General features: G+C 30.8%; 2 protein-coding genes across 2 annotated transcripts; both read left to right on the top strand.

Annotated features, from left to right (window-relative positions):
* The first annotated feature begins 1,427 nt into the window (after positions 1-1,427).
* On the top strand, positions 1,428-7,574 carry LOC139426092 (fap1 adhesin-like). Its single transcript, XM_071183771.1, has one exon. It carries the CDS (start codon positions 1,428-1,430, stop codon positions 7,572-7,574), a length of 6,147 nt encoding a protein of 2,048 aa, XP_071039872.1.
* A 5,785-nt stretch (positions 7,575-13,359) lies between these two features.
* On the top strand, positions 13,360-16,794 carry LOC139426091 (zinc finger MYM-type protein 1-like). Its single transcript, XM_071183770.1, has 2 exons — positions 13,360-14,115; positions 14,253-16,794. The coding sequence occupies exon 2, from the start codon at positions 14,254-14,256 to the stop codon at positions 16,792-16,794; it is 2,541 nt and encodes an 846-aa protein (XP_071039871.1). The 5' UTR covers positions 13,360-14,115; position 14,253.
* Positions 16,795-22,272: the final 5,478 nt, after the last annotated feature.

The raw sequence follows: 22,272 nt of genomic DNA, 5'->3' as shown, positions 1-22,272 counted from the left end.
CAAATGGCACTATTTCAAGTAACTTGGATAATTTTTTATTGTTGTTTTCCGAATTATATGGATACAGAAATATATACTATTCTATAACGAAGAAGAATATGCTATAACTATTACAATTCTGTATGTTCTGAATTCATATTTATTCACTGGAATGACGAAAGCAATGTTGACTTCACTTTAATTCGTAATGAATTGAAGACAGAAGAAATGCATTTTACCTTAATACACACATCTGTAACAGTATCCGAAATCGGAAGTCATCAGTTGCAAGTTTGTTGATAATAGAAATTAAAAATTATTGAGGAATTTTTCTTCAAATGTTTGGCGTGTTCTGTTCCTGAAAGATTTACTAATATTCTGGAGATTTTTTTCAAGTTCTTCGGCCTTTTCCTTAGGGAAATTTTGTTTCTTATTTGCTGCTAAAAAATGGCGTCTGATTCAGTCAATGACTTTGATGGAACTAAATGAAAACGTGATAAATTAATGTCCGATATTTACAGGCTCCCGCTAGACGGCGTACTCGAGCGTTGCGATCGCGAATTGCTACGAAAATAATATTAATGGAAATAGTAAATAAATAATTTCATCACGCATAATGTAGGTGCTGTACTTAAAACAACATTTAAATGAAAATTTATAAGGAAAATAAGCTACGATTTTTTATTTATTTATTATTATTATTATTATTATTATTTTTTTTTTTTTTTTTTGCTAAACGCGCAATGAATAATTGTCAAATTAGCCAATAGTGGACTGATCATAACGCATGGTTCACAGTAGACCACCCAAGTCAAGCATCATTGGCTCGAGTCAGCGTGCAGGTGGGTGACCACTTTGATTAGGCCACAAAGAGATTGAGGGTGTGCAATATCTGTCCCCGTTAAATTGTTCTACCGTTAAGAGCTCGACTTCGGTTACTTAAGCGGGAGAGTCATCCCCTCCGCAGAGGATCAAAATTTTGATGGCATGTCTGCGGACATGAATGTTTCCTTGACCCCTGACCGTCGCCAATAGCCAATTGTGCAGCTCTAGGGTAACGCAAATAATGTAACATATCTACCATTTCATTTTTAAAATTGCATGTTTCTAAATCGTTATGTTTTGTTTTTTTTATTACTCGCTTTTTTTATTTTTGAATGTGAAAGAATTTTCAACTTTTTATCGCTGTAGAGGAAGAATGTGAACCTATTTGATTAAAAATGTTTTCCTGCAAAACATTCACCATCTTTCTCTGCCGTTTTCGGAACAGCATTCAGTGAGAATGTTCTTTTTTTTAGCAGCAGGAAGTAAGCATTAAGTCTGTAAGAATAAACTTTTTAAGATTTTTTAAGTTGGCAACAACAAAAGTGTTTATGCTGTGAAGAGAATATTTATTTTGGTTTTTCGCTCTGTTTTTCTATTATGAAGTTTTTAATACTTTTAAGACCATGAATGAATTAAACTATTCCACAAATGTGTCTGAATTGTTATCTTCTGATCATGCTGTGGTTTATCCATTTGTTAAAAATATTTCCAACGTAGAATACTTGAAAGTTATTGGTTCTGTTATAGGAGCCAGTAATATTCATAGTATTTATCGTAATGATAATTTCGTAAAAGTCTATCTGAAATCGAAAGATCTTGTTTCTGAGGTTATTAAATCTGGTATTAAAGTTCAGGGTTTTAAACCATTAGTAAGTTTAAATCGGACTTGCTGTTCGGTAGTTCTATCACGAGTTGATCCAACTATCCCAAGTGATTTCATTGAGAATCTCTTACAGTATTACGGAACATTAAAATCTCCTCTTAAAAGGCTAAAACTAACTAACAATGGAGATTTCTCCCACGTGATATCTAGTGACATACGTGTGACAATGGAAATTTTTCCAGGGATTTTATTACCACCTTGCCTTAAATTTACGCATGACGGCATTTCATATCAAATTAAAACCATCGTTAGAGACTTAAGTTTTCAAAGTGATCTAAAGAAATATAAAACTGTTATTACTTCTCCAAAATATGCGAACCCAAGAGGCAGGAGCAACTTTGTTAAAAGAACTACTCGCAGTGTTTATGATTTTCATTCTGAAGATGAGGAACCTAGCTTTGAAGAAACTTTCATTCATAAAAAAAATTATAAAAGTACTAACTTCCATTCTCCAAAAACAAAATCTGTATCTAGTTGTGTACCTCCTAATGTTAAGCAGAAAGATATATTTTCAGTTGTTACCAATAATATAAATGTAGTAGAAAATAATCAAGTTTTATCAACTGATAAAAATGATTTCTTTTGTAAAAGTCCTTCTAAACTGTCTAATAATCAAATATATGTTGAAAACGACAATCAAGTACTCTTTAATGCAGATGCTATATTAAAAGAAAATCTTGCTTCGGACACTCTTTTAAATATGTGTCCAACAAACATTTCACCTTTTTCAATTGATAGTATTGTCAACTTTGCTATTGATACAAATATTGAATTTAGTTTCTGTGAAGATGTATCATCACCTGTTTTTCAAGTTGACAAATCGAACGAGTTACTACAAAATCAGAAAGTTAGACAATCATTATCATCTTCTGTACCTGATTCTGAAGATGTAGTGTTTGATGCTGATTTGAATTTGATTCAAACGAGCCCAACTTTGAATAAAACAAAAAGTTACACAGTTGAATTAATGAAATCAAAGGGCTCATTGAATCAAGCAAGTAAAAGTCTTTTTAAATCCCAAGACAGGTCATCTAAACGTAAGCATAATGACTCATGTGAATTATTATCTGATTCTGTAGAAAATCCTATTAAAAAGTTGTGTTTTAAGAAAAATAGTCTATCTCTGACCCCTGATGTTGAACTCTCTTTTAAAGTAATAGAAGTTGTCCCAAATTTGTCATCTAAAGATGATATTTCAAATAAAGATCAACATTTAAAACTGCAACAGAAATCAGATATGATTTCTGAAACTTCAACTAAATCAAACTTAAGTACTTCTTCATTTAGCGGTTTGAGAAATGGTTTGCAAAATGTCAAAACTAATTGTAGGGACTTTTGCATCTTAACAAACAATTCTAAAGCTCTTAAGGTAAACAAGAAAAAATCCTGTAGCAAAAATGTGGCTATAAGTAATAAAGATATTTTAAAAATTGGATTAGTATCTGATGAAACTATTAAACCAAAGAGTTTAGAACAAAATAGAAACTGTATTTCATCTGTAAATGGTGATCCCGTTCATTATGTCAGTTATACTGCTTCATTGGAGAGTGATAACGACAATATTGAGTGCCAGGAGTCGAATTTGGAAAACTTGGCAACAAATAGAACAAAGAGATCTATTTCAAAATCTGCACGATTTTTTTCAAAGAAAGCTCAAAATTCGAATAATTCTAACAAATTCATGATCAACTGTAATGCAGAAACTTTAAATGAGAATTCTATTAGGAAAGTATCTTGTGATAAAGACCTGAATGGTAAAATATTTCAAAAAGTCTTACCTGGTAAAGATCAGTCAGAAATTTCTCAAAGTTTCGTAGAAACGATAAATAAAAATACAGATGTTAAAACAAGGAAGGGAAAGCGTTACTGGTATAATTCTGCCAAAACAAAAAATAGCAAAATAACTTCAAGTGTCAATTTAGTTCCCAATGTTGAGCATAAATCAGAGGCTTTAACTAAAAGTACGCAAAATGTTGTTCCCTCTAAACCGCTTAATTCAAGTCCTAATACAAATTCTAATGTTGGAGTTACTCTGGAGGATAACTCTTTAATTGAAATACTTAAAGATAATCAATTAGAAAAAAACTTAAGTATCACAAAGGAAAAAGTTGAAGTTACAAAGATGAGAAAAATGAAAAGAAAGCGCAAATGGAACAAATCTAGTTCATTAAAACAATACAAAAAGAATGCGACTGTTAAGCCGTCTAAAAATTGCAAACCAGAACTTAATTTAAACATAGACATTAATCCTCAAAATGTGTTTGAAAATACTAATTGTTCTTCGAATTGTACTCAACTGAATTCTTCTGAGAAAATTGAAAGCTTAATTATTAAAACTAATGAAAACTTTAATAATGAATCTGAAAGCTTAAAAAACGATTTAACTTCAGTAATCTTTATTTCACGTGAATCAAGTCGTGATGGTAATCCTCCTATATCGAATCTTGATAATAGTAGTCAAGAGAATGAGGAAACATTAAATATTTGTGAACTTTCTTGTCAAACTGAAGCTATTTTGTCAGAAAAAACTGATAGTAATATGAAAGCAATTGCATCTCAAGAAGTAGAAATCACTAGTTTAGTATCATCTAAACGGAATGATAAGGAATTAGAAAATAACACAGAAATACTTAATCATGAAGAAGATATCACAAGTAACAAAGAAAATTTTAAAGTGTCTTATGATGAACATTCTGATTGTACATTAAAGAAAACCAAATTTGATGAAATAGGTGATCAAGAAATGCTAGTACAAATTGACGTTTCTGACAGTATAGGATCAACTATAGATAATTGCATTAATATGCAAACTCCTGATGTAGAAGAATTCAACTTATCAAATCTTGGTAAAAATTGTGAAAAGATATTAGCTAAATATAAAATGTCTCCAAATTTGTCTAACTCTATAGATTCTAATAATTTAGACAACTCAAACCTCATAGTATGCATTAAGGAGTCTGTCTCAACTGTAGCAAACAACATAAATAAAGGTCAAAGACTTGAACAACCAATGAATGAAAAGGATTCAAAGTGTTCAAGTTTAATGGTCAATTGTGAAGAAATACCAAAATCTTGTAAAATTTTCAAAAGCCCATCTAAAAACAGCAACTCTAAAAAATTAAATGACTTAAATATAACTATATCTTCAGATGATGGTTGTGAGGAGTTTGATTTCAGCTTACCAGAGAATACAATCAATGAAATTGAGTCTTATCTCCTCGTGGATTTACCTAATAATGTTCAACAATTTGATGAAAACATCGATACTGATGCAACAAAAAATGAAATACTTAATACAAAGATATTAAAGAATAAAGAAAATGATGTAATAAATGCATCTAAGTCAAATGATAAGGCATTATCCGAAACTGCACTTCCTCCTAATGATGTTTCTTTTAATGCTGAAAGGCTAGATACATCAGAAAATGTTGCTTCTTGTGTTGATTCAAATGTATGTGATAAAAATAACTTTCCTAATCTTACAATCTCAAATGGTGTACTTGGTGAACATGATATTGATTGTTATGTCATGGTCCATAGTCCATCGACATTTTTAAATGCAAATACCAGTCCTAGAAATTTAATCACTGGTGCTAATAATACAACAATGAATGGGGAAGTTGTTGGTATTAGTTCATCCACCATCAATGAAAAAGTAACATCTAATTCTGGATTAAGTAAATCGGCTAACTCTTCTAATACAGCAGTGGAAGATGTATTGGAGACAATTGTTTCCTCTGTGACTCCAAATGACTCTCCTAATGATCTCATTAGAAATAGTGTACCTAGCCTTATAATTTCAGATGTTTCTAATAAAGCTCTTGATAAAGTAGAGAATCGTGTTGATTGCTTTGTCAAAGTTCATGAGCTTTCGCCTCTTTTAAGTGCAGATTCTACTACTGAGGATATGACTGATAAAGGTAGCATAAAATCAAGTGCAGAAAGTGTTTTGCTTAACTCAGTAAATATACTTGATGATCAACATGCATCTTGTGAAGTAAATAGCAGTGATTCTACAACACAGCCAGATATAGCAGAAAAAATAGATTTTTCTATAACTTCTAGTGATTCTCCTTGTGATCTTAATGAAAACAGTGTACCCAGTTCTTTAATTTCAGATACTATTTCTAATAATGTTGATTGCCATGTCATGGTTCATGATCCATTAGTATCTTCAAGTGCAGATACCACTATCATGAATGATGGTGATAATATAACAATAATTAGTAAAGAAAGTGGTCTTAATTTCCCAATTGATAGTGATAAACAGGCTTCAAATACAAAATTAAGCAGCAGTGATGATCACTTGAAAGCCACAAGATTTGATGTGCTGGGAAAAGTAACTTCTCCGTTTTCTTTAGATGAGGGACCTAGTATTACCATTTCAGATACAATAACTAATAGTGAAATGGACCCTGACGTTGATTGTTATGTCACAGTTCAAGATATTTTACCATCTCTTAGAGAAGTTTCTAGTGATATCAATTTAAATTCTCTAGAAAATGTTAGTGGGGAAGCTAACTTAAATGAATTGCAAATTAAAATAAGCAGCCTTTCTTCACTATCTACTTCCCAACCTGAAAGTAACTTTGAAACTATTTCATGTAATTCTACTCCATTTGAAAATATGACTGGTCAGTTTGTAGCAATGGAAGAGACAGCCATTATTAAACAAGAATACATTGAGCCTGATGAGCAGGTGCCAAACCCACTTCTAAATCCAGTTACTTTAAAAGAAGATAGACCTTCTCCGTCCAAATCAATGACTATTAATCTTGATTCTGAACATAATAAGAAAAAGGTAGCTGCACTACATGCTTATATTGAACAAATCAAAATGCGCAAAAAACTCCAAAGCAAAAAACTAACGAAAAAGGCTAAGGCCATTTGTTCTGTAAATAATAATAATTTAACACCTAGTCCTTATGACTTTGATGAAACTCAAGAAGAAACTACAAGCTTAAAGAGTTTACGGGTGAATAAGTTTAAGAAGACTAATCTCCAATCTCCCGTTAAAAAGAAACCAAAGTTGCCTTGTGTTGTTTTATTTAAAGATAAAAACAATTTTCGAGGAAAATGGAAAGTAAAAATGAAAATGCGAGATCAAGATGAAGTGCCTGTCCATAATTTAGTTTCTTCTACATCACAAACAGTAACAAAAAAAAATTTCTCAAACAAGAAAGTCTCCAAATCCTTATCTTTAGAAAGGAAGCTCTTAAAAATCAAAGCTAAAAACTCGACTAACAAACCTGCATCTAGTTCTTCGATTTTAAATAACTCGAATAAATTTAAAATAATTGATTCCGTTAACATTATATCTGAACACATAGAGGCAGAACCTCAAAATTCTGTATCTGAATCCTATATGAATTTTAATAGTGAATGTGTTTCAAAAGTGATTGAAAATGACATTAGCAGTTCATCTGAGTCCCATTCTGATACTTTTAGTCCAGATTCTGTGTCTTGCGAAAGCAACATATCAACTGTTATCAATAGTTCTTTGCTAAATGAAAATGAAAGTGCATCCTGTTCAAGCCAAATTTTTGAAACTTATGTTGCAAAGGTGGAAGAAGTTAAACCTGTTTATGAAGATATTTATTCTGCGTATAATCAAGTGTGTGATGTTAGTGATTCTGATGATGAAAAAACTGTCCCTAATTTTCCTCTACGCAGAGAAAAACTTGTTAATTTTATGAATGAGGTGAAGCGTCATAGAAATCCGAGAACTTACGCCTTAAAAGTGCTTTCAAATAATAAAACTCCTGGTTCTTTGACTGCTTTAATTGTTCAATTATATGAATATTTCAAAGCTTGTAAAAGCAGGACTAAACGGCTTCGTATTTCACGTTTAATAAGAGCTCTTGATGACAGATATTCAAGATGCTAGAATTTGGAAACATTTGTATATTGTCATAAATTCTTTTCCATGAGATATTGGAAAGTTTAAGTACTGTTACTTAATGATAATTTTCATAATTTAAAAATGTCATGGAAATAGTTTTCAAGAAGTCTGGTGCTTGCAAACATTAAGTCTGATTCAAATGGAACATTAAACTAAATATTCACTCATTTGCTAATATATCATTATATATCCTATGTACTTTAAACTAGTGGTTGTTTATTTGTAAAATTTGTGTATTGTTTAATTTTAAAGTGTTGGTTATGAAGCTATTTCCGAAAATTAAGTTGTATAGATTTTTTGTTCATCCTGTTAGTGTTCCTTCTTTTATTTTTTAAAATCATATGTTCATTGTTCCTTGGATATATTTTATAACCTTTTCATTGTTATTTGTATGTCATACTATTACTATTGTTGAAACTTCCAAAAAATTCCTCTTAAATCGAGTAAATGGTTAAAAAATATTTGTGAATGAAGTATCTGCTTTCAATTAAGTGCATTACTATACTATTCATTTAATTTTTATTAAATGAATAGTAGTGTAAATTAAATCAATACTTAACATTGTTTTATAAATTTTCTGCTAACTTCATACCATAACTATAGTTTGTATATTTCATTTTGTTTCTAGTGCAAAAGTAAAAACACTGCCTTGTATAGTTAAATAAATGTTTGTAATATTAAATTCTATTGTTATATGAAATGTAAATTAAGAAATGAGATATAACATATATAGTTATTTTCTTTAGGTTTGTAATTTTTTAACGATGTATACTTTAAAGCAGGGCTGTTTTCCTACAAATCTACTCTAAAAAAAGGAGTAATTTTTTCTTCAATAAAACTTTTTTTTCCAGTTTAGAATATGTGTTTATCAGTAATACACTGTAGTAATTTTTTTTTAAACATTTGATATTTTTAAAAAATGTTTTTGATATTTAATATTTTTTCATTGGAAAAGGATTTCTAAATCAGCAATGCCTATATATTTAATTTCTATATCGACCAAGAAAATTATCAAGTTTCGGTATGTTAGAATAAAAAATGGGGGGGGGATAACTTTACAGAGTGGGAAAAAGTCAAAGGGTATCATTGGTAACCAGTTTCTAGTTAGTCTATTTGTTCACTTTGGTGATTGAAATTGGTGCAAACAAGTATCGACATGGACATGTGCTCCTATAGATTATTTTATAAACTAACTAAAAATACAGGTGGCCTTCTGTTAACCCGCTTGGTCAAAAAATGCTTTGCGAGATAAGTTGTTCAAAATAAATAACAATAATCCAGTTTATTCAAATTTTTGTGAAAATGTGGTACTTTTATTCAATAAAACATTATTGGTTTAATTAATACATAAGAAAAAAATTACACAGAGTCCTATATGACAGTAAGAAAAGGTTTAAAATAATGCAATTTTCCATCTCATTTTAACAACAGCAATCCACATTTTTTCTTTCTTTTTTTCTCATTTCTCGTATAATCTGATCCCGGTTAATCGAGAGTACTGTATAATCAAACCTTTATTTCTTCAGAAGAAGACAAACCCAGTAAAAGCATACTGAGTGTTTGGTGAGGGATCTTTTATAAAAAATTTTAATGGTTAGAAAGGTCCTGCAGTTAGGTCACTTAAATAGAAAAAAAGTCTGAATATTTCATTGAATAAGTGTATACTAAAACCAATTTCTTATGTATAAATAATTTATTTCCGTGAAGTAGATGCCTAATTCATATTTTAATGTTTGTATTATTTTATCGTGTTTGTTCTTTTAGTCTTATTAGAGTTTAAATATATATATTTATGATTATTCAAGATTTTTTTTTTTAGTCATTTTACATAAAACTCATTTGTACATTTTTCATCAAGCATATTGAATTTTTCTTGAAAAATAGTTTATATTAGAATTTTCTTTATTCTTATATACATAACTTACTGTGCTTCATATTTTGTTTTTATAAATGGAACTTAAAAAATGTCTATTTTTTTATTGATATATAAATTTATTATCATTTAAAATCATATTTGCTCAAAAGGTTGGAGCTCTTGGTTTAGAAAGTTATTTCAGTTTATTTGTAGAATTAACTGTATGATGGTTCAATATGTCAGACTCTTGGTAATTTTTGTTTTTGGCATGGTACTGTTTATAGGAAAAGGATTTGTTTAGTGGTCATTGCATATTTCATGATGGTGTTTACTTCTGGGAATTATGCCTGCAATCTTTTTGCTGGGAAATTTTTCTGTGAATTTAATTTTTTAAGCTACTAATTTCAGTTTATTTGATAACTTTATTAAGTATAACTGAACTTTGTAAAAAAAAAAAAGTAGCCCACCATTTTTATGAATATGTTTACAATGTGTATTATGTTATACAGTGATTATTGATAACACTTAATGATTGTATAGTTTTGCTGTGCTTGGAATATATGAAATTTGCCATATATTATTGTCTGTAGTAGAATTACATACTGTTAGCTTTTTTCCCCTCTTATTTTACGTTACGCTTTTATTTTAATGTTTGTACATTTTTCATGTACTATCTTTCTATTTTTTCTTTATTCTGTCTAAAATGTTTAAGAATTTTTGATGATTGTTGCGTTTTTTCCAAATTTAGCCTATTTACACAACACTATCAATTTTAAAGGCAGATTTAGATTTACGGTTCTATGGAGTGTCCTTTATGGATAACAAGATTCCTTTATTAGTAATTTTAATATGTTTATTTTCTTAATTTTGTCACAATGTATTAAATTTATATTCAGGGATATAATATTTATATTTAGTAAATTAGCTTTGCATTTCTAAATGCGTATATAAATATGTTTTCAGTTCAAAATTTCTTGATAAATTAATTAAATGAAGAAATGAAACAAATAGAACTTAAAGTAAAGATTTTTTTTAATTTGTATAGAAAAAATTTTTCTTTATGATAATAGATTGGAAGGTATTAAAATTCAAATTCGACAAAATCATTATAAATATTATTTGTAGTTGGAATTAACTGAATGTCAAAGCACTTAGGCTAATTATGGATTGCGCGCACTATGTTTATGTTTGTTCAAAATATTAATTCTCATTTTTTAAGTTGAGCAATTATTAATTGTTCATAGAATTATATTATTTGCAATAACATTTACTCATTGTATTGCTTGCAGTCTTAGACAGTTGCCTTATCTGCCAAAATGGAAAATCTGCCTCTGATCATCTTTAAATAAACCAAGTAACTGAGTGATCTTAAAATAATAGATGTTAGAATTGTTTTTACAACTAGTAATTACATTACCTTGCATATACGTTTATTTCAAAAATAGGCATCAAGTTATTGAATTTTTTACTTAAAAAAATTTCACTAGTACAAAAAAATAAATTTAATTTATTAATTATTACTTTGTAAAGACTATCTGATAATTTTTAATTTAACCCAAAATGATTTCAAAGTCTTTTTGAAATAATTTATATTGCATTGCATTTAAATTATTTTTAATACTTATTTAATATTTATAAATTTTTTTGCTCCTATTTAACTTAATTGTAATTTTTTTTAAATTCGAAATTTGTACTCTATTTTCTGATTAATGTTTAGCTGACCGTATGTTTAGCTGACGAGATTTATCTAATGGCTCTCAAATTATAAGGTTCAAGCATTTTTTTTTTTATTTGGATCATTCTCTGTATTCTATTCTATATTTCTCTACTAGGGGTGTGAAGTTTCAAGTAGCTAACAATAATTTTGCAGCTTAAATAAAATGAATTTTTACCTGAATTAATTTATATTTTCTGATCTCATTCTTTTTTCTTTTTTTTCGTAAATTAAATATTTATGAATTAACACATTTTAAGTGACACAATAAACAATATTTGTACTACTTAAAAAAAAAGAAAAAATTAGGTGATTGGGCATTGGAAAGATGCTCCAAACATGTCAAGATACTTGTGTCACAAAATTGTGCGCCTCACAGTGTGTTGCAATGAACTGTTTAATTTTGCATTTGTGAATATCTTGCCGGCTCAAGCAGTTAATGATATCTATAACATTTCCACATCTTGCATCAAATAAAAATATAGGTTTTACATATTTATAAATTAATAATTTTGAAGTAGTTCTTATTTATCTCTTCATTGTTATGCAAAAATAAACTGTTAGTATGTCATCTTACACAATTTGAATCAGGCATAATTTCTTCCTATTTATGCAAGTTTTATAATATTTAATTTTTTCCTGAAATTTTATTTTACTTTCTTGTATTTTTAAATTATTAAAATTAAAATGTTGATTGTAAAAAAAAGAAATTTTTTTAAAGAAAATTCTAACAAATTTTAAGTGAAATAACGCCCATAAAAGTTTTGACATGACTTTATATTGAAAGATAGTGAGTATTTTGTTTTTAAGTAATATGTAAGAGTATATTTTTATTATGGACCATATTTTCATGTTCGTTCATTTATGGAAGCATAAACATTTGCTGTATTTGAACTTTTTATTCCTTTTTTTAAAGGAGGATAAACATACATTATCTGGAAACGCAAGAATACAATAATTAATAACATCATTTGAATGGTTAAAAGTTTATTTTCTTTTAAAATAACAAAGGGAGTAACCGAATAATGTAGAGTATATTTTGCATCTAGTTTTCAACTTAAACTTTCATGTCCTCATTTACCTCTTACTTCTATTTCCACAGTTGCTATAATGCATTTTTCATCTTAATTTTTATCGAAGGCATTTCTAACTTAAGTCCTAATTTTTTTTTGAAAAAAATACATCTAATTAAAATTGTATAAGCATTTGTATGTGTTGCATCACCATCCTTCGTTATAAGTTATCGATTAAATCTTAAGCTTATAGTTATTTCTTATTTTATTTTTTGTTATAATGTGCATTGAATGCGTTTTTTAGGAAGTTGGGAACTTAAGTATGAACAAATGAAACTTGGAAAAAGTTTGTATATATTCTTTTAAATTTAATTTCGGATGATTTTTTGGTAGAAAATATTGTTTAATGTATTTAATATGTTTGAGTTACAGTGGATATTAGACTGATTTTTGAGGGAATTGGTATTATTTGCTCACGTTTTTCTCTATTTTTTAACGTAATATTAGGTTGAAGCTTTAAAAAAAAAATGTAAAGTTTTATTTCTTATCGCCTCTTGGTGTGTTTCATTTCCTGATTGTTAATTAAAGTGCCTCAAATGTTGTGCAATAATTCATATCGATTCTTACAGGATGAATAAAATTCCTTAAATTTCTTCTCCAGACTCATTTTTACTTTCTAGTGTACATTTATTTTTTGTGAAAAAACTGTGCCACTGCATTGCACTAAAAAACTTCACAATTCAAAATTACTTTTATTCAGAAGAAGGATTTGAAAAGATCAGTTGGAAATTAAAATTTGAAAGGAAACAAAATACGGTAGAACGCAATTTAACTCTACTTTGAATCGATCAATGACTCTTTTTTATTCATTTATTTTTTTTACACGCTAAAAGAAGAAAAAAAAATTTTCTCACAAAATCTATCGTTATCTTAAGATTCTCTGAAAAGATCCGAAAAATTGCTGCTTCTGTCTCTCTTTGTTTCCTTTGTAAGTGGGATTCGAACGTTCATTCTACATAACATGTCTACTGTTTGTCTAAGATAGGTACTCTGACCGCCACTAAGTCTGCGGCAGTCTGGTGGCTCCAGACGAATGTCTGGCAGAGTACCTATCTTAGACAAACAGTAGCGCTATTTTTGCCAGTATTCAGTGGCGTACCTAGGGGGGGGGGCGGTGGGTGCGGTCCGCACCGGGCGGCACTTACCTTGGGGCGGCATTTTTTATATTTACTTATAGTTGTAAAAAGCAACTTATTCATTTCATATTTATTTTCTTTCTTGAATAATAAATGATTATTATAATTATTATAAGTTTAATATTTGGTTTATATAAATTATGATTAACTATATGATTTCGAATATTATTCCTCGGTGTATATAAATGCATTTTAGTGTAAATTTTGAATTCTAATTCAAGAACAAGATAATAATTTTATTTTATTGTATTCATTAAAATTCGTTGAATTCGTAAAAGGATCTTTACGATTTTGTTCGGCAATTTTTCCTAACTAAAATTTTTTGATATCAGTTTATAAATGTCATTTCTTTTGAAAAGTTTATATGATTACTTTGAAGTGATATATCAATATTTTTTTAAATCATCGATTTTTCTTTTGAAAAGCAGGGCCGGCGGAAGGCGGTCTAGGCGGGAAGGCGGAAGACCTAGCAGACCGCCGGTCTGCTAGGTCTGCAAAGCATTAGGGCGCCGGCATAAGAACTATCTTTTTCAAACAACAAAATCTAAACGAGACAAAACAAAAATACTGACGAAGTTACAATTTCAGGAATCGCAAATAGATAAATATACTCAGTCCGTTTTGAAGAATTGTATTTGGAATGATAAATTGCTTATAAACCATTTTGTTCATTCGCGATTCAATCTTTTAACAGTGAAGAGTGAAACAAATTATTAGGGTGCCAGTGCATTTGGAGAGTTTATTATAGGTAAGTATATTATATTACGTATTATAGATATAGATGTTATTCTAAATGCTATTCAGAGTAGTAAAATGACTTTGCCGTTTTCTATACATAATATACTATTTATTTCGACAAGTTATATTTTTATTATATATCCCTAGGATGAAACGAGTAAAAGAAAGTGGTGCGTCATTTAGAAAGAAAAGGAAGAGAAGGGAGGAAATACAGACTAAAAATACTGGAGCACTACTCAAATATATCTCCCATAAGTCAACTTCTAGTTCTTTTAGTATTGTTGCCTCAAATACGGGCGAAGAAGCAGCCCTCGAAGGCGAAAAAACATTTTCCAATGTTGTTCAAGAGGAAAGACCTGCTTCACACACTGGCGAAGAAGTAGAAAGTTCATCAAGTTCTGATGAAGAATCTGCTGCACAAATTATTCCGTCTATTTCTATGAAAGATATTGGATTATGGCCTAACAAAATTGACGACAATACAAGAGTATTTCTGGTACGTCAAGGTCCCTTTGCAATTCAAAATTTGGACGCCGACTTCAGCGAAGGAGTAAAACGTCCTAATAATACAATCAAAGCCAAAGGTGAAACAAGAAAACTGAGTCAGGACTGGTTTTTTCAAATTTTGCCTAATGGCGAAAAGCTCTTAAGATCGTGGATGGTATATTCACCATCGAAGAAAAGTATTTATTGTTTCTGCTGCAAACTGTTTGATAATCTTTGTCAAGCAGGTTTTAATACGGAAAATGGTTTTAACAAATGGTGGAAACTTAATCCCAAAATTAGTCAACATGAGGTGAGTCCACTGCACATTCGATCATATTCCAAATGGAAGGAATTAGAAATAAGACTTGGACGTGGCGCAACTATTGACAAACTACAACAACAGAATATTGATAAAGAAATAAAAAAATGGAAGGAAATTCTAACAAGAATACTTGATATAATTAGATTCTTAGCAAAACAAAATTTGGCGTTTCGAGGACATCGTGAAAGTGTTCATCAGGAAAACATCGATTCAATGGAAAATAGAGGAAATTTTCTTGAGCTTGTTGACTTATTGGCTAAGTACGACCCAGTATTACGAGAACACGTAGTAAAAATTAAGATGGGTAATAAATATAGTATCTCTTATTTGTCGCCGAAGATCCAGAACGAATTCATAGAGCTATTGGGAGGCGCAGTCAGAAAAACAATTATGGATCAAATAAAGCAGGCTAAATACTTTTGTATTATATTTGACAGCACTCCTGACATTTCACACAAAGATCAAACCAGTCAAATTATTAGATATGTAGTTATTGATGGTAGCGAAGTTAAAGTTGTAGAATCGTTTATTGACTTTGTAGAAACTAAAGGAAAAACTGCTGGTGAAATCACAGATATGATTTTAACGAAATTAGAAAATGACGGTTTAGATATAAAAAATTGCAGAGGACAGGCTTACGATAATGCTGCCGTCATGGCAGGAAAGCACAGCGGTGTTCAAACTCGTATTAAAGAAATAAATCCAAATGCAGAATTTGTAGCATGTACAAATCATTCTTTAAACCTGGCATGTTTACACGCAGCTTCTACAGCTATCAATTCCATCACATTTTTTGGAACTATCGAACAGTTGTTTTCGTTGTTTTCTTCTTCCACTCATAGATGGAATGTTTTACTTTCTGTCACTGGTCAAGGTGTTAAACGCAGTGTAGAAACTCGCTGGAGCGCTAGAGCTGCCGCGGTAACTATAGTAAAAAAACATTTTTTTTACATTTTAAGCGCTTTGGAAAAATTGACATCTGAAGAAGAAAATAGTAAAACGAGATCAGATGCTGGAGTATTACTCAATTCTATGCAATCTTTTTCTTTTCTATGTTACCTTCATTTATGGGAACCCGTCCTTTTGGAAATTAATGACGCTCAAAAATACCTGCAAATAAAAGGGTTAAATGTCCACCAATGCCATATAAAACTAAATTCTTTGCAAACACATTTCATGGAACAAAGAGATACGCTAGTACAAAACGCTGTTATAGCAGCCAAAATAATTTGTGAAGAGTTGGAGATATCGACTGAGCGTCGAGTTAGAAGGAGAAAAAATATGAGTGGGGAAAATTCGCGAGACGTGGGGCTATCCTTAGAAGAAGAAGTACGAAGAGAAATGTTTTCATCTATGGACAGAATTATAAAGGAAATAAAAGAACGCTTCGATCAGTTGCATGGCCTTGTAAGAAAATATTCGTGTATAATACCGTGTAACCTACTAAATGAAGAATTTGAATGTCAAATAAATGACTTGATTGACATTGATAAAGAACAGTTCCATATTGAAAGAAAAAGGATCCAGGTTTTTATGGCTGTACCTACACTAAAAGAAGAGGCAAAACATTGGAAAAACGGGGAGAAGGGCCCTCTTGATCTGCTAAAATTTATTCAGCAGTATAGGTTGGAAAATTCTGTTCCCAACATTGTAATTTTGTTAAGAATTTTTTTAACAATTTCAATCAGTGTCGCTAGTTGCGAAAGAAGCTTCTCAAAATTGAAGTTGATAAAAAATTATCTTCGTTCTACAATGAGTCAATTAAGACTACAAAATCTTGCAATATTGTCAATAGAACAAGAAATTACAAATAATATAAATTTTGAGAGCATTATACACGAATTTTCTAGTAATTTCAGTTTCTTTTTCCCCGAGTCCTAAATTCCGTATCAGCTCAAATTTCCCGTTATTCCGGTCCAAAGCTGTGGAATTGACATCAACAGATTCAGTGGTTTGCGAAGAAGTCTGAGAGAAAATATTTTTTCACTTTTGAATACTGGATTACATACTGGTTTAGTTTAAAAATTTCACGAAAAATGGCGAAAATTGAATTTTTGTCTTTGTGATCATTCAGCCATACGATTATTGGCTCCCGTGAATATTCTTAGCAATTAGGCTAATTACTAGATAATTACAAAATATCGAAATTAAATTTTCTTAGCGTTTTAATCTTTTCATGAAGAGCCTATGGGCCAAATTTTAGCTTTTTAAATAAATATTCCTATTTTCGGTTGTAACGGAGCCACTATGGTTCAGTAGTTAAGGGTGTGTTCAGGGCTGGTTGTTGTTAATTTACGTCACACTTGAGCTGCACAATGGGCTATTGGCGACGGTCTGGGAAACATCCCGGAGGATGATCCGAAGACATGCCATCACAATTTCAGGGCTGGATTACCCATTATGCCAGACTAGACCATGGGGCCCAAAATGATTAGGGACCCCTTTAAAATGGATTCCGTCGGATTAAAAAATTAAGGAAAGCGATGATTTTTCAAAATGTTATGATTATTTTTTAGTTCTAATTTAATAGAATAAAGTAAAATTTAATTTATTTTTATTATAAGTATGCTTTCTTAAATGAAAAGATATATAAATGCTTTTATATTTGAGTAAATAAAAAATAAACGAGAAAAAAATTTAATCTGAGGGCCCCAAAAATTTGAATGACCTAGGGTCCCGCATGCGCTTTATCCGGCCCTGGGTGTGTTAGATCCTCAGCTTCATATCAATAGGTAGTAAAGGCAGCCTGTGAGCAATGCTGACCACTTAGCCATAATCATGGGGTTAGGCACTATATTGTGGAGCCTTAAAACCTCCATCACCACCCTGGTCCATAATAAGTTGTTGCGTGAATGCTTTTTCTTCGTCTTTTTTTCCCCCTTTATAACAAAGGGTATGTGGTTTAAAGTAGAAAGAAAGAAAAAAAAAATTGGAATTTAAAGAAAAAATTGCTTTAAGTTCACAAATAAAAAAGTCCCTTTAAAAACACTAAATTTCAATTCTGAACTTGCAGTCTGAGAGCTACAGAGTTACTAATGTGTGTTTTCACTGCAAGTTTAACAGTTAATAATTCTTGAACTAATTAAATAATGTTTAAATTTTTTATTCCATCACACTGTTTATTCTCCAAATCTTTATATTTTCAAGTTCCTTAGTGCCAAAGTCTTATAGTCTTGCGCTGCAAAACGAAATTTAAAGTATCATAAAGGTTATCCACCAAATCAGTGATTTCTTTCACCATTTTTTAACATAGATTCTTATAAGCACTTAAAAAAATAGCAAAAAATTGAAGAACGGTATCAAAATAATAAACCAAAAAACCTATTGTCCAGCGGTTTTGAATTGGCGACCGCTGGAGCGAAAGACATGATTTTCAAATGCTCAGTGTACACGGACGTATAATGGGACCTTATTCTTTCTTTCTGTTTCGCAATTTTAGTTCTTACTTTTTAACAACTCGAACATTCATGTAGAGGTAAATAAAAATAAATTATAAGTTTGAACTTGGCTCCCTATATTCATTAATGAATGTTATGTTTAATATGAAGAATTTATGTTTCAATTATTGTTTTCTTATTATGTGCAACTATATTTGCAGCTTAGCAATAATTACTAGGTTTAAAAATTTTAGTTTTTGCTCAAAATATTCCTTTTCATTTAATTTATTCCGTAAATTGCGTTACTTTGCTTTTATTCAATGGCATTCAGTTTTTACAAAATCAAATATTATTACATATATTACCGCCGACGCTAGAAAGCTGTTAATGTGAAAAATATCTTGCTAATATATAGATTGACTGATTTGGTCCACTAAAGTGCGGAATCAAGAGTTTTCACATTTTATTTTACCAAGGTAATGTGCACAATAACGGATTTAGTATCATTAAAGTTCAAGCGTTTATTTCTCTCATTTCCCTTGCCGTAATATTCTCTATTTTAAACCATTTGATTCTTTGTATTACAGTTATTCAATTGATTGATTCTATCAACTAATTTACTGATTGCATTAATTTCATTCTTAATAAAAAAATATAATTATGATAATTTAAGATGCCCAGTGACGTAGCTGCTGTTCTTGCAAAGATCTTATTTTCCATTTAACGACAACGTTGTAGGCAATTTTCGATCAATAATGGATCGCCTTAGTTAATATTTTCATTACCAAGATAATCTGCAGAATAACTGAGTAGTTAAAATTCAACTTAAATTCAATTCATATTCAACTATCAATAATTAAAATTTCTTTAGAGAAAAAAAAAAAAGAATGATCCTATTCTATTTTAAAAAATATTGTTTGTTTATTTGAATGTTTTTAAAAAAATATTAAATACATATGTTTTTACCATTTGGTTGGAAGCATATTTTTCATTATTCTTTCACAATATTACATAGATATTGATTTGGATAGATATTGACAAGATATTGATTTCTCATTTTGATTCTGTTGCGAAAAAAAACCGTTCATTCTTTAAGTTGAGCCACATTCCTTTCAAAGCATTGTATCTAAAATCCTATAAACAATACAATAATTTCAAAATAAATTAAGTTCACTTGTTATTACTTATTCCTTTGTTTTTCAAAATTATGTAATATTCCTTTTTTAAATAAAATTCAACAGCTATCTGCCTGGTTTGGGATCCCGCAGTGGACTGATCGTTAAGACACGGTTGCCAACAGAACACCGAAGTCAAGCATCACTGGCTGTGGTCAGTGTGCGGTTGGGTGACCACTTGGGATCAGTCTGCGTAAGGACCGAGAGAGTGCGGTATTGGTCCTCGTTAAACTGTTCTACCGTAAAATGCTCGACTTCGCGTGCAGGTCGTCGGGCTACCAAAGAGGGGGTGCCATCCCCTCTGCAGAGGATCAAAATTGTGATAGCATGTCTTCGAATCATCCTCAGGGATGTTTCTCAGACCGTCGCCAATAGCCCATTGTGCAGCTCTAGTGCGACGTAAATGAACAATAACTGTTTGGTTTGGCAAAATATACAAGTATGAGGACACGCATGGCTCCTCGTACTCACAGAGCTCAATTATGTGTTTGATTCATGACAGATAATTTTTTAAATGTATGTATGAAATTTGAAAATGAAATTTCCAAAATAGGGTATTTTTTTTAAAATATAAGTGAGGCGCTCTGTAATAATAGATATGATATGCAATGTACAAATAGAGTTAAATTTTTGTGTTGCATTTATGCAAACACTTGATTTTGCCTAATTCGGGTGTGGGGATTTCAAATCTGCTATTAGTTTCGCTCCGTAATCTACAGATTTTCTTTTAAAATTGATATTATTAGTCTAAATATGCATATTTATAAAGCTATATGTAATAGGGGTGTCGCATAAATGCTGCGATAAACTTCTCGGTTAGTTAGGACACATCATTAGGATTAAATACGCATATAAACCCGTTCCCGGAAATGTCGTCGTAAGCAGCTAAAGGCACTTCCCTATTATGACCTGTTCAGAAGCGCACGAATAAACAGTTCTTGATAAGGAAGCACCCTTAGCGGCGTATTTCGGCGTTTCCGCGGATGGCTTCTTTATGCAATTTTAATCCTGGTGATGCGCTGTAACTCCCCTAGAAGTTTCTCGCAACATGTACGTGAACCCCTGCTATATACAACGTTTTTAAAATTGTACATTTCAACAAAAAAATAGAATAAAAATATTAATAAAGAAAACTGTAGCTTGTAGAGAGAAACAGAATATAGATTTGAAATCAGTGACGTAAAAGTATCCATCATACGTTAAAAAATCTCATGCATCAATCTATGGAACATTTATTAATATTAAAAATACAAATAATGAGAGAGCATAAAATAATTTATTTATAAAGAAAATCAACCAACTAATATTGCATATGTACAGTGGCCCCCATCTCCCTCAAGCTCTTGGGCGCATTCATCCCCCTCCAAAAAAAATTTGCTATAACTTCCCCCTTCCATGTTAGCTTGTTCGAAATAGTGCTACTTGCTTGCATTTTACTCATAATATGACAATGCTTCTTTTATTTATGTACTTAAAAAAAATTCTCTCATCTAATTCCCCCCCAAACTATTCGTTTTATTTAGTGTAAAAATCCCCCCCCCCAATCTTTAAGTGGGAGCATCGTTCCCCCACCTTCCCCCCTAATGGGGGCCCCTGCATATGTAAGTAGTCATGTAAAAGAAAATGGAAAAAACGTCTGAAAAAAAAAAATAGAACAACTGTTATGATATTGTTGACTAGATTTTACATCACTAAAAGAGGTAGAGGGAAAAAAAAAATCTAACTTACGCCATTTATCTATCCCAGCAATTAGGTTGATAATTGGTAACAGCAATATGACTACTTTTATGTTTTTCTTTTAACAAATAATTATACGTTGATGTTTTGTTGAAAATTTTAGCTTTGAATAGTAAGTGTTTTTAGGAATTTAAAAGAAAAACTAAATTTACTTTTCCATTTTTTAGTTGAACTCCCAAGAATAAATGAAGCATATGAATCAGCAAAATATTTTGAAAATACCAAGAACTTACAAGAAGCGGCAAAAAAAGAGAGACTCCTAAAGACAAATAACTCAATTAAAAATGACAGCAATTTTAATGTAGCACTGTATACATGGTTTCCGTGGTTTGAAGAAATTACTAGTGATCCTCTAAAGTCAAATACACTGCCAACGAATGATAGTTCAACTGAATTCATTTCAATAGCAGGAAGTAAGTTTAAGAAATATTATTTACTCGCAAATTTTAAATTTCTTGACCCAGGTTTTCCTAACTTTAAGCTGCATCAACAAAACTCTGCTGATCCCCATTTTAATACTCGCTAATTTTAACTTTCTTTAGACCCACGTTTTCCTAACTTTAAGCTGCATCAACAAAACTCTGCTGATCCCCATTTTAATACAAAGCAGGAAAAATTATGCACAACTTTGTTCAAAGTCCAAATGCTTAAAAAATGTAGACATTAAACTTATTTTATTTTGTAACACCGTCCTTGAACAGACGATCCAATTTTGAGTTTACGACTAATAATATTTAACTCCGTAGCCTTGTAATTTTGATCCCAATCCAAACGACAAGAGAACTCCTGTGTCAAGTATTGAGTGGGACTTTTTGATGGAACTAACATTTGCGCTGCTTAGGAGAAAACCTCCCACGGTTAGCCTGACGGCAAGAGGACTGTTACCCATGAGCTATCTACCACTGAGGACATTTTACGTCAGCTCTATGATCGGTGCGAGCCAAGTATGTAATTCGAATTAATCGACCATCGCTGGGATTCGAACCCGCCTCATTGGAAGGCGAACACTCTAACCCGTGAGTCATCGCGGTTCGTCGAAAAATGCATGTATGTGACACGTTCCCACGGGC

This window comes from Parasteatoda tepidariorum, chromosome 7, assembly GCF_043381705.1.
Source record: "Parasteatoda tepidariorum isolate YZ-2023 chromosome 7, CAS_Ptep_4.0, whole genome shotgun sequence".
NCBI classification, from domain to species: Eukaryota; Metazoa; Arthropoda; class Arachnida; order Araneae; family Theridiidae; genus Parasteatoda; species Parasteatoda tepidariorum.
The sequence above is the reverse complement of the archived record's forward strand: the minus strand, read 5'-3'. Positions and strand labels throughout refer to the sequence as shown.

Excerpts from the sequence above, each read along its gene's own strand:
- LOC139426092 (XM_071183771.1), top strand. The coding sequence starts at position 1,428 with ATGAATGAATTAAACTATTCCACAAATGTGTCTGAATTGTTATCTTCT.
- LOC139426091 (XM_071183770.1), top strand. The coding sequence starts at position 14,254 with ATGAAACGAGTAAAAGAAAGTGGTGCGTCATTTAGAAAGAAAAGGAAG.